Source organism: Lutjanus erythropterus, chromosome 5, assembly GCF_056507025.1.
Source record: "Lutjanus erythropterus isolate fLutEry1 chromosome 5, fLutEry1.hap2, whole genome shotgun sequence".
NCBI classification, from domain to species: domain Eukaryota; kingdom Metazoa; phylum Chordata; class Actinopteri; order Lutjaniformes; family Lutjanidae; genus Lutjanus; species Lutjanus erythropterus.
The window spans coordinates 17252626-17266495 of record NC_139321.1 but is presented as its reverse complement, the minus strand read 5'-3'; the positions used below and the strand labels follow the sequence as shown (position 1 = coordinate 17266495).

Sequence of the window (13870 nt, the reverse complement as noted above, 5' to 3'; positions counted from 1 at the left end):
AACAACCAGAGCTAATTTGGTGGAAAAGACCTATAGGGATACATGAGTGGTGGGTTATTTACCAAGTTCAAATGTTGCTTGTGGCAGATTGATTATCAACAGTGCAGGCTGGTATTATCCATGATAATGATCCAAGAATATTTACAGGTAAGAAAAAGAAACACAAAACAATCAAGTGCGTGAAAAGCTGTGTTCTGGCATCTTCTTGTGTTAACTAACAAATGAAAAGAAAAAATAAACCGCGATGCCCACATAATTATCAATAAGTCAGGTGAGTCAAGGCTTCAAAATAAGATCCACTCACAACATGAAAAAATAAAATAATCTAATTCTAACTAAACATGTACAAGAGTTGCAACAATATAAGAATTTTAAACTGTTTTACAATACATGTATAAAAAACAATACTCAACATCTCTTCATACGATGGCAAAAAGAAAAAAAAACATCCTCGGAACAATAAACAGGATAATTTTTTGATATCATTACTATCAGATGATAGTGTTGTATTGTTTTTAAACATGTGGTGTTTTACTTCCATGTACACAACTAAATAAGGCATTATCAAATATTAGATGGCTCCTACACCTAATACACATACATGCATGTGTGAGTAGTGTTTGTGCATGTGTGTGCACAGTCCTCAATAAATGTTGTGTCCAATTAAACAGCCTGGACTGGAAAGATGTGGATCAACAGCGTTAGGTGATTTATCTTGTGAAATGAAAGCAGTAACCTCTGACCTTCTGTTGACAAATGAAAAAGAGGGACCTGTGATTTATGGCATAAATGGGCAAATTATCCTGTGCTTTTGAACAGAGATGCTCCTCTGCATCCCACCTTGCAGCTCCCCCAACGCTCAGCATCAGCTCAGCATCAGCCTGCACAGCCCTTATTACATAAACCCACCTGGACACCCTGTAACAAACAATCACACACACACACACACACACACACACACACACACACACACACACACACATACACACACACACACACACACACACACACACACACACACACACACATGCGATCGTAATGAGCGTTACAACCCCCCAACCACTGCACAGACCATGTATTGAGCTTTTCAGTCATTTCTAGGCATTTCTCCGAGAAGCTATGTGACTACTCCTTCGTCACCTGACCGGATGCAGCGCCATAAAAGGACAGTCGGTAGTGAGGCAGTCTTAAAGAGGCAGCTCCATATCAACATGTACTGAGCTGCTGCTCTACTGTAGCCTTAACTAACTGCAAGAGGGGGTGAGGAAGCAAGTCTTATAAGTCTCTCTCAGGAATCATCTCATCTTAGCACAATCCACCTCTTGTTTCTTCCATAAATAGTGGACATGAAAAGGAATAAATCCCAGAATATGAGAGAATCTTTACAGTTAGTTAATGCTTTCAGTGCCTCAGTGAATCATAGCTTTGTAAAGTGTGAATGTGCAGGAGAAGCATGGGGAGAATGTGCATGGCAAAGGACAGAAAGCAAGTCAGGCCCAGAGAATGAGAAGATTCTCCTCAGTTTTGTACTTAAAGCATATGTAACCTGCCGAGGAGCCGTCACAATGCTCTCCCAGCGATGCAGATGCAGAAAACAAAGACTACACAGCGACTAAGACTCCTATTAATAGGCCTCAGTGGCAGAGAACAGCTGCTCCTCCACCACACACACCAAACACAGCACCTCCAACTGATGGAATAATGAGAGAGAGGAGCAAAATGAAAGGAGTAGAGGAAAAGAGAAATGCAGGATGGCAAGAGATTGTATCCAATGTGCATGGCATAGATTTTGTATATGCATAAAAACACAAAAGCAGAAAGAAAGAGAGCTAAGAAACGGGGTGCAAGCAGGAGGTTGAAATATGACAGGAAGGTAAAATATGATGAAGGTGCTGTAGGTCCACGACAGACGCCATCTCTGTGGAGAAACGAAGCTAAGGTGCCCTGTGTGTGGGCAGAAATGCAATGACTAGAGGGGGCATTACTGAAGCATGGTGCTGAACAGAAGGAGGAGTAAAAATAGAGAAGAAGAAAATAGAGAGATGCAGAGAAAACAACACAAGTGCTTGCTTATGTGAGTGTATTGGAATGCAAATTAAACTCTGTGTAATTACCCATTCACCTTGCCACAGAGAGTAACGCATCTGAAATCAGTGTGCTTGCTGAGTGTGCATCAACACGAATGTGCTCGATGCGTGTGTGGCGTAAAAACACAGAGCAGGGAGGAAAAAAACAAAACAAAGACACGAATTAAAAGAGGAATGAAAAAGACAGGATGAAAAACAGAAGCAAGGAGAGAGATAGATAGAGAGTAAAGGAGAGAGTCAGAGCAGTCTGTAGGGATGCAGGCGGGGGAGGAATGTGGTTTCCATGGCAACCCGAGGAAGGCTGAGCTCTGGGTGTCCGTTCCAGCTCTGCACTGCACCGGCCCTCGCCTCTCAGCCGCCTTGCTCTCTTCTCTCTTTCTCTCTCCAGCCTCCCCCACTATATCTTTCTCTCCACACACACCCCCCCTCTTCTCTCCCTTTCACTGCCTCCCTCCTGCTCCCTGCGCCTCCTCAGCTCCCTCACCTCCCCTCCTTCATGTGTTAGAGGGAGTCACACACACACACATAGCCAGCTCCATATTATCCACACCAGAGTCAACCTGTACTGTCACAGTATTCTTATGCAGTCATTATCATACAAGCACAATGAATCCATGTGCTTACAGCCATCATCTCCCTCTCTGTTGCCCCGTCCAAGCCCCCTGATCATCACGCCTCCACTGCCCCCCCCCCCACCCACCCACTGCACTAGTTCTGTGCTCAGCTGAAAAGCCAACGCCTGTGGCCACTGTGCTGCCATGTGCCACTGGCCGTGTTGTAATGGGGAAGGCATGTGAACGCAATACTGAGGAACACGGCTAGCCTATGAGACATATCTCTGTCATGGAATATGTGAACGGCGCTTGTTGCTCATGTAAGCAGCAGTGACCACAGTTCTTAAAAAAAAAACTGAGGCAATATTTGGAAATACGCTTATTCTCAATCTTGCCAAGAGTTAGATGAGACGATCGATATCTCTCTCATGTCCCTGCGCTAAATATAAAGCTACAGCCAACAGGCGGTTAGCTTAACTTAGCTTAGCATACAGACAAGAATCAAGGGGAAACAACTAGTTTGTCTTTGTCCAAAAGTAATAAAGGTAATAAAATCCAAAATACAAGCACCTCTAAAGCTCATTAAAGGAATAGTTCAGAGTATCTGAAGTGGGGTTGTATAATGTGCTTAGCAATAGTCAGTGTATTAGCTACAGCAGATGGCAGTTGGCACGTCCCCAGTTTGTAGAAGCAGCAGGAGTACTGGTGGAAAGCTAGGTAATACACTGCTCTGGACAAAATATATTTTAGACACCTAAAAAATTAATATCAGTTTAAGTATACATTATATTAAGAATATTTTCACTGCTTTACAGTGACGTCACACAGTCTTTCACAACAGGAATATACCATTATATAAGCCTAATATTGCTCACTCCAAGCCAACCAGAGTCCACTGGCAAAATCAGTAATTTTACCTCACAGAGCACACGAGTTGCTGGCCTACCGCTCTCAATCTGTTTCTTTAATTGTGTTATTGTGTGACTTCAGTGGAAAAAACAGTTCGGATTTACTGAGCTCACCCTCAGTCAACAAAATAAGCAAACTAACAAACTGAGGCAGTGGTAGAGGCAACTCCACTGTTGGTTTGGACAGAGCGATATTTGGCTTATGCTGTATAATGGCAGCAGTGGCTAAAGTTAGTGGCTAAAAGTTGCTGACCCTGTCTGCAGCAATAGATTGCTTAGCTTCTGTGCTGGTGTCTCTGGTCTCTGTTTCTCCAAACTGTAAGTAATAAACTGACTATTGATAAGTACCTGATACAGCCCTACATCAAATAATTTGATCAAAGAAACTATAGGGCACTACCTTAATGCCGCCATCAGTTTGCCGCTGGCCCATGCCGGGTCCCCGTCAAAAAAAGACACTTGGCCGCTGGCCCCCCTGTCAAATGATACTTGTAAATGTGCCTAACAACTTTGCTGGGGGAGACCCTGTCATCTGTGTTTCAGTGGCCAACTGGGTCCCGCCCAACACACCATGGGAATCTGATTTTATGGTCTGCATATTTGATTTTGCATAGACTATTTATGCAGGATGCCCTTCCTGATGCAAACTTTCCCTTTTTTTTTTTTTTTTATTGAGGCAACTCTGGGTTCAGTGCCTTGCCCAAGGATACTTTGACATGTGGACAGGAGGAGGAGGGGATCAAACCAATCTAAATCTAAATCTAAATCTAAATCTAAGACAATAAATTTTACAAAATGTTGAATTATTCCTTTAAATTGTAGCAACAGTAAAAGCCTCAAACATGATAAAAAGCATTAATGATACTTCAGGATATAAGTGTTTTACAGCTGTGAAGAAAAGTGACAAAATATTCACCAAATGAACATGTCACATAATTACAAGCTAAGTATAATTAAATCAAATTTATTAATATTATTAATCACTACGATCTGTATGAGGCATGATACATGCAAACTATCATTGTAGATGTTGAAGTAATTAATTATTTAATCTACTGTGAGCTGGACACATTAATAACATTCAATCAAAACACATTATTAGAAGGCCAGATGACCTAAATCTGGCCTTCTAATAATGTGTTTGATTGATTAGATATATTCAAACATATCCCTAGAGATCAACTCCCAGACTATTTGGACTGCCTTGAGAGTTAGCAGTCATGTGTCATCATTAATAAAACCGTTATGAACAGAAACAAATGTTCAAATGGTCATGATACTTGGACATTTCTGTGATACCTCCATAAACCGTGATCAGGAGCAGCTGTCTTTCTGGTGCCTGAACAGAATCACTAAGGAGACGGTGTGTTCAGGAGAACTGTGGAAAACTCCTTTACTCACCTTTGGCATGTCCACACGAGAGCGAGTCACCAAGCCAGACACTCGCTCCACTTTGTGAGGGCTCCTCCTGCTGGTCACTCGTACCCGAGACACACCCTCCTCCTCCTCCTGATCCTGTGGGACAAGAGTGAGTAAAGATTAAAAACACTCCCCCAGCAATGATCAGTACATATTTGTGAATATCCAAGATGACAATCATCACCAACAATTTAAAAGGATAGTTCAACATTTTGGGAAATACACTCTTTCATTTTCTTGCACAGATTCAAGTCAGTACAGTCAAGATTAGACATTTTAGGGGACATAAACATAAGAAAAACAACTTTTTTGATTCTGGAAATACCTTCATTTCAGTGATAAGTGTGAGGAGATGAGTGCAAAACCAAATGTTTAGCTTTGTGACAATAACATAATAGAACTACATGAGAAACACAAACTGAGGTCAGTCTGCATGTTTAAGATGAAGCTAGCACCAGCAGATGGTTAGCTTAGATCACCATAAAGGCTGGAAGGAGGAAGAAACAGCTAGCTTGGCTCTGTCTTAAAGGTATAGCCTCAAATGTGCTTACCAATACTTTTAAACCCAATTAATTAACATATATTTTGTGGGTTTAAAACACTCAAAATAGGGCGTTTAACATGATCGTTTGTGGTTCTGGGGGTTACATACTGGAATTATGTCTTGGTCTGTGACAGTGAGTTCCTGGTTCTTGCCTTGATTCTAAAGCCCCTTTACAATCGGCCAAAAAACCCACTAAAACCCACTAACATCTGTCTTCTGTCTTCAGTGGGAAAGGGTACAATCGCCATTCATTCCCGGGTCAAATGACTCTGCAGTGGTCATAAGAATTTATCAGCTCCAGCTCTGCAATAATGGAAACATCACACCCAGGTGGACACCCTGAACTGTGCCAGGCTAGCTGTCCCCGTTTCCAGCCTTCATGCTAAGCTAAGCTGATCAGCTGCTGGCTCTAGATTCATATTTAATGAATGGAAATCAGAGTGGTATCTCCCGCTTTCTCAAGAAAGTGAGTAAGCTTATTTCTCAAATGTTAAAATATGCTGTTTAAGTGTTGTTAATAATCAGCAAATTTTCAGCACTAAAGAATAGAGAGAAGCTGTTTCAAAAACTCTAAACTGTTCTGTGCTGAAAGGTCACCTTTGCAACCAAAAAATTAAAAATCTTAGTTAAGACATACAACACTGTGCTATTTGTTGTGCAAACAGTCACCTGCCAGAGCAGCACAGAACTGGACAGTCCATATCTCATACCTTATGACAAATGAAACTCCAATACATATATGTAAAATATAAACAATACCCGAATAGGCACATCATAAAATATAGCAGAAAACAAAACCAAAGTGACCAAAACCTCTAATTTCTGTACACATGGATGGAGAGTTTACAGTACCTGAAATTCACTGAGACCATTCCCACAGTTTAGACCACACAGACCCTTAACAGACAGCAGAGGGCAGCCTTTAGAGGAGGCCATCACTGGTGCAAAGGTTTTTAAAAAGTTACCACAAAACAGTCTCAATATTTTTTTTTATCAAACAAGCAGCACCCTCTCTTTCTGTCTCTCAGCTGATAGCTCCAAATAAAATGAAAGCCGCTCCTCAGCTCAAGTTGAATAGACAAGTGTTTATATAAATACACACACACAGCCTTGAACATGCAGGCTGCTGTACCTGGCATCACTGCAACTAACAGGAAGTGAGCTGGAAAGCAAAAACAATCTTCAAAATTACATTAAAGGGAGAGTTTGGATTATGTGAAGAGGGGTTGTATGAGGTGTTTTTTCGACAGTCAGTGTATTACCTCCGGTAGATGCCAGCTCCCAGTTTGAAGAAGCAGAGAGGGGTGTCACAATTTAGAATATTTTCACTGCTTTACTTTGCTGTCAGAAAGCCTTTTCTGACAAGAGACTGCTGTTATAAAGACCATATGTCACTCTGACGAAACCAACCACACGTCATGGGTGAAAACTGGAATTTTTGTTATGTACTCTGCTAGAGCTTCCTGCTCCTCTTAAAACCCACCTTCCTGCTGCTCCTCCTGCACAAACCCCACTGTCTCATTCTCTAGTCCACACCTGCCAGCTTTTCCCGCCAGTTCACAGTCCACACCCTGTTCTGAACCTTTGCCTGCTGCCTCTGTACCTCTGCCTGGTTGTCTTGATTTTTGGTTCTGACCTCTGGAATCTTACTCCTGCCTCTGCCCTGTGATTCTGTGTCGGTCCTCACCGATTCATACGACGAATTTTACCTCACAGAACACAGGAGTTGCTGGTCTGCTGCTGCCTTGGTGTGTTAGTCTGTGGTATTGTGTGACTTCGGTGTTTTAAAAGGATTGTTTGGATTCACTGAAGTCACACAAAAGCACAAACACACTAACAGATCGAGGCAGAAGCAGACTATGAAATCTTGTGTTCTGTGAGGTAAAATTAATGATTTAACCCATGGAGTTTGGTTGGTTTGGTGAGAGTGATATTTGGCCGGTTTCCTGCCAGAATACACTGTTTTCAGGTGGACCTTTTTTAAGTAGCTAATGCTGATGCTGATCCCATCCACAGCAGTTCATTCCTTGCTGGTGTCCCTCTCTGCCTCTCTCTAATATCAATTTTGCAGTATTTTTCTTCATTTTTGTGCTGGTATAGATCAGATATACTATGTGTTATTTCAGGGATGCTAAGTGAGTTTCTCTTTGACGGCTCCATTCCCACACGGCAGCACTGACAGGAAGGTCAACTGACACTGCCAGAGCCGGAGCTGCCTGCTCTGTCTAATAGTGGCAGCTAAGAGCAGGCCCTTTGCTCTGTGCACACACACACACACTCTTACACACTCGCATATACAAAATTGTGCAGACGTATTTGAAATGAGTCCATCAATTAATAATGTTAAGTCATACAATATTCAAAATGTATGAAATGTTTCAGTTTCAGTTGGCCATTACTGTCTTAGGTATTCCATAATTATTTATAAAACTGAACATAATACATCAAAGGGTTCTTGCAACTAAAACACTAATTACTTTCTAATTATGAAATCAATTAGACTAATAAAAAACGCTTCTTCTCGCATGGTTTCTTTCATTTCTTTTCCAAAGGAGCTATTCTCTCCACTCTCACCTGCTACTCTGCACCAAATCAGGGAATTTGCAGACTCATTTATTTTCCCTCCCATCCTCCACTCAGGTGACAGCACGCCTGGAATACTGATGAGCACCTCACTGGGTGTCCATTAAGCATCTCCCTCTTTCTCTCAAACTTCCCCTTTCCCTCTCTCCAGGACTGTGCCTGGGCCCCACAAGCAGCTGGGATCCAGAGAGGGAAGGATGGAGGAATAAGCAGGAGCCCCGCTGCACTGAATTAGAGGCTGCACAGGGTGGATCACAGAATACACTGAGAGGAGCAAGTTCAGGCCACAGTCATAGTTTGTGGTTTGGTCTTCTACTATGGGAGTGACAGATTCTGAGCGCGTAGCACGGCAAATGACCTCGTGTGTTTTTAGCAACAAGGAAGTCATGTGGTGTTCATTGACATCTGCTGCTTGTAATCACCTTCACCTACATGTTATCAAATATATGACCCATTTTCTAGTATAACATAAGATGTGAAGGACTGGCGGAGCTGGAAAAACATGACAAACCTGAACCAATTATTACATAGAGGTGATAATTAGATCAGTTCTTTAGTCTTTAAAGGTAAATTAGCAGCAACGCATACAGCCTTCGACTGACTAATTTAGTGATTCCCAACCGAGGGCTTGCTTTTGCATTTGTATGTGGACAGATTCTATAGTAGTTCAACTAAACAGACCTTTTTCACAGCAGCCATATTGATATGCAATAGCAGCATAAACACAGATGTTACCAATGATGCTAATTAAGGTCTTGTTACATTTAGTGTAGCAGAGCCTTTCCGGTGAGCAAACATGCACAACAGCAGCAGACTCTATTTGACCTGAGTGGAACTAAATAAATTAATTCACATTAACACAGTTGGAACATGAAGGCTGGTGCTGATGAGAGGGTGATCTGGTAGCAAATAGAAACCACTGTACTAGTCAAACATGTTAGAGGTCACAATTCTTGCAAATACTTGCCGTTATTTTTTAAACCTTGCGAGATCACAAAATACTTTGTTCTCCACAGTGTCCTTTGCGCAATGTTACAAATGAACGAGAATCCTTTCTGTTGAAAATAATGTCACTTGTTAAAGCTTGAGGATCAGTAATAAACTGGGCAACATACTCTTCTGCACTACAGTGTCCATTTAATACAGTCTAGTAAATGACAAGTTTATTGTTGCTCCTGTGTTCAACTGACCGCACATAATCCAGTTCAGACTTAGCACATGAATTTCAAAAACATGTTGCCATTAAGTGATTGACTGGAGGGAGGGGCTGTGGAGCATGAAGGAATAATGTTAGATTAAAGTTTTTATCTCATGAGAATTGAATTGTGTCATTTCACTATCACCTTTAAAAAGGCTTTGCAATACAGACAAATTAAAAACACATGTACATATATACAGTATATGCACACACACGCACAAGAATTGATTTATCGATGCCATCAAACAAACATGCAGGGAGGCTCAATGAAATCCACAGCCACCATCAGAAATTCCCAAATGACCAGACAGGCAATGGACGACCCCTGGAGCATAGTTTTAATGGAGCCAACTTTGAATTTGTAACAGAAAAGGATTGAGAAAGATCACACACAAGAGAGACAAACAAAAGAAATCTACTGAGGATGAGGCTGAAGAAAGCATTCATAACACCCAGCGGACCGTGTCATGTTTACAATGTTTTGGCTCCATACTACATGACTTTTAAAGGCGTCATATGGTGGTTTTTGCTGAACTTGAAGTCATGGTTTGTGAACTACATGACTGATCAGGGACACTCAGAGGGCCACACATTACGGGACCCTTCACCGGTGTCTGTTTGGTCTCCAAACCATGATTTATCACAAAAACACACTAGAAGTGACATTAGATTATTTACAGTGGAACCACTGGTGTGTAGCATGTCACTGTTGTAGCTGCTGGAGGTGGGGCTAAACTTAACTATTTTATAACTTTATAATTACTACTACTGATTTAGATTGCTTTTTACTATTTTTTTTCTATAGTTCAGTTTTTCTCCTTCTCGACTCCTCTCCTCCCCCAGCCCACGTCTGCTCTCATTAGCTGTAGCTCTTTGCATGGCTCCCTGACCCTTCCCCTACATGACCTGCTTGATTCTTTTGGGCATCTGCAAGGCATCGTCGAGTGTGTTTAAACAATGCAATCTGCAATCTTAAAAAACTGTCACCAAGCGGAAAATCAGGGCTACAATTCTGTAGTGTGGTCTCTACATTACTTTAACAAACAGAACCACCTGTGGGGTCCTGGTGGCCCCTTCGTCTAAGATGTGTGCCATATAACTGCAGGAGACCGGGGCCAGGAAACTTTATGGCCCATCATATGTCAATAACAGCCAAATGTGAAAAATGCTTAAATAACAACTTCTGCTCCTGTTCTTGCTGTACACTTCTTTTGTTACCCAATTTTTTTAGAGCCTTGATCAGCATGCTGAATGTCTCGAGATAGATTTATACTCACTGAAGAGGTTTTATGACATATTCAAAACTGAGAAAAGCTTTAAACATAATTTCTAGTGGGCTCTTTTCATCTCTGAAGTATTTTGGAGTTGACAGTGAATAGTAGTCTACCAATACTACCAAACTCAAACTGTCTAAAGGCGAGGTAAGTGCCCGTTCCCATTGTATGGGGCAGGTAAAATGCTATATTGAGCTAGTAAACCTAGCAACTCATGTAGAAAAGAATTAAACACATACATTTTTCCAGAACTGATGATGAAAGCTAAGCTAGGTGTGACCCATCTCGCTTCAAAATGGCGGCAGATAAAAACAACAATTATGAGCTAAAGAGCAAGTAAGCAATTCAATTATCCTGGAAAAAGAAATTACATTGGGTGCTGTTTAGTGTTGTGATTTCTGATGTGATTATTTGATAACCACTCATAAAAAAAACATTTTGTATAGGTGAGATTAAGATAAAGATGAAACGGTATGAAAGTTTCACAACATGATTATAATGACCAAAATGATCACATTTATCTGTATTATTGTCCATTGCAAAAATATGTGTAAACTGATACACACACTGAAATCATTTCACAAAAAAAATGTTTCATCCATAATACGGACAGGTCAAAGTTGACTTTGGGCAAGTATATTTCACATTTACCTTGAACCATGTAAACTGCTGCATGCTTGCACACCTCTAAATAAAATGAATACGGACCTACACACTAGGTTTTATTGTAAATAGGTAATATGGTTGGATTACGTTTGTTTCCGTCTGGATAATAAATTAGAAAAAGTAAGCACGACAAAATGGGATGTTGCACTTCCTGTTATGGAATAAGGGTCTTTGAAGCCTCTTTCAGACAAAAATTACTTGATAAAATTAGTCTGATGTTTGAGTGGGAGAATCCAGTTTGGTTCAAAGTGATCAAAGCTGGCTGTAAATTCAATTTTAAAAATTACATTTTTAAATTACATACAGGTTTACAATTACATTACTAAAATTGAAATCACGTTCTTAATTTCTGGCATCACTGTCAATCTGTGCCTCCACGTACTGCACGTATACTGAGGTTACATCACTGTGAGTGCAGACAAATAACCCGACGCACACATATATATATACACACACATACACACACATTAAGCAAAAGCTATAGTGTTTTGCTAAACTTTGCTAAAGAACAGGCCAAAGATCATTCAGTTAATGGCTATAGAAGTCAGCCAAAGATCAATTTCATTAACATTTTGGCATAGCTGAAGGAAAGTTATGAGGCAATATTAAATCATGCAAGTGATGTGAAGTCAGGGGTTCTTCCCCATCCAAAGGCTATTAGAAGATCAGTGACATGGAACTACAAACAAAATCATCCATATTTTTAACCACTTACTGATATTTCACTTGCTGTAACATGTAGCCACAGCTTTGTGATGCTCCTCAGTAACCATCTGAATAGAGATGCACCGATGATCCACTTTTTCTCAGTACTGATCTGATTCCAGTGCTTGAATTTGTATATCTCTAATACAGATACAGCACAGATCCACTCTGTTTTTTCTTGATTTTTATTATTATTATTGGTTTTATGTGAAAGATTACATGAGGCTGAAACTGGACTTTAGTGGGGAAAAGTTCTGTTGATAAATTAATGCTCCAGAAACTTGGACTCAATCCAGTTTAATCAAACTCTGTAGGATTGTGGCTTGTAGCATTCACGTGTGCTGCAGATGGTGCTGAGAGATGGTCCTCTTTCCCATGATGCACTTCTGAGTTTGTTAAGTCTGCTACTTTATGTTCCAAATTGCAAATATTACTTTTTGTTAGTGCTTGTAGTAAAACGTATTTGTTCAGAACATGGTAGTTTATGGTGGTGGTGGTTTTAGTCTAGTTTATTCCTTTAATGAGTGACATGGCGAGTATATTTCTTCACTCCATCTGTATATTGAAGCTTACTTCAGTTTAAAGTAGGGCTGTCCCCAACTAAGATTTGTTTTAGTTGAATCAGATTTGACATCCAATACAAATATTTGATGATTCATTGTTTTTCACATTTAAGTGCGCCACACTAAATTTCCATATTAGCCTACATGAGTACATTTTACTACTAACTCTGACAGCTTTCTTCATAATCTGTGATGTGAAAACATCAGATTTTCACACAGTCAGAGAAAGTTAAAGTGTGTGTCCTCCTATAGTTCAGTTATAAAATCAGCTAACTTGAGGAGCTTCTCTCCCCAGGTTGCGGCCCCCGCCTGGCGTCACTTGGCCTGCACGCTCCGCACTCCTTTCACCATGAATAAAGGATTTATTTCAACCAAACCAGAGCTGATGATTGTTTGAACAGTGGAAAGAAAAACCAAGGCATTTTAATTTTGTTTCTGCTGAGTTTGAATGAAGCTGACGATAATGATGTGGGAGTCTGGTTCAATCACAGTTAGTTTTGTGGTTTTTGGTGATTTTGAGACTTGGTTTGTAAAGTTTACAGCCTACGATGCTGTTGCATCGCTCTGTGCACTATGACTCAGCTAAAAAAAACAAGACCTGAAGCATGTTTTCCAACTACTTGTTTTATCAGCTCTCATCAGTCAACCACCAGTGCGTGTTGCTGTTGCATGTTGTCATGCGGGTTTTTAATAAGTGTGCCAGCTAATATGATAAAACTACATGAATTCTTCACTGAAATGTTCTCCCTGTGCATTTTTGTAAGCTTCTATTTGTTTTATTCTGAAACTGTATGCGCATTGACTGACAGGAAAAAAACATTACAGCTCCACTGGAAGAATCTCAGTTGACTGAGGGGTTGCTGACCAATGATTCAATCCTCAACAATCAGGGGGCAGTCCTACTCGAGTTGATATGAAAAGTGGTATTCAGATCTGAATGCAAATCAGCGAAGTGAGTCTGATATCTGAAGAAGGAATTACACCAATATCAGGCCTCAATACCAATATTACACCAGATCAGTCCCATCTCTATATTTGAATAAGGTTTAAGTCAATGCAAATGCAGCTTTTCTCCCTTCAATTCAGGTGTTGTTCTACACTGAAAATGTTTTAAATACCCACGAGACTGCAAACACTCGTTCTAATGAAAGGACTGGCTGACTTCACGAGAGCAGCCCACTGATGAGCAAATGTTAATCAGCGCTCTTTTGACTCGGTCTAATTTCCTCTTCTCCCTCCACCTGCGTGTCCCTCACTCCAACTTCTTCTCCGTCTGACACTCACTCGCTCACCAGGTTGGAGTCATAGCCACCATGACTCATGATAACATTTTATCCATGTAGGAGTGTGAGGGACACAGGTAGTGGCA

At 40.7% G+C, this 13870-nt stretch overlaps 1 protein-coding gene across 6 annotated transcripts in view; it reads right to left on the bottom strand.

Moving 5' to 3' along the window:
* The window catches only part of dlg3 (discs, large homolog 3 (Drosophila)), a 118347-nt gene that overhangs the window by 92452 nt on the left and 12025 nt on the right, over positions 1 to 13870 (bottom strand). For all 6 annotated transcript variants that reach the window (XM_084718931.1, XM_084718927.1, XM_084718928.1 and 3 more), the window contains exon 4: positions 4951 to 5064. In XM_084718931.1, the coding sequence (XP_084575057.1) occupies positions 4951 to 5064 (114 nt within the window). The remainder of the gene's footprint in view (positions 1 to 4950; positions 5065 to 13870) is intronic.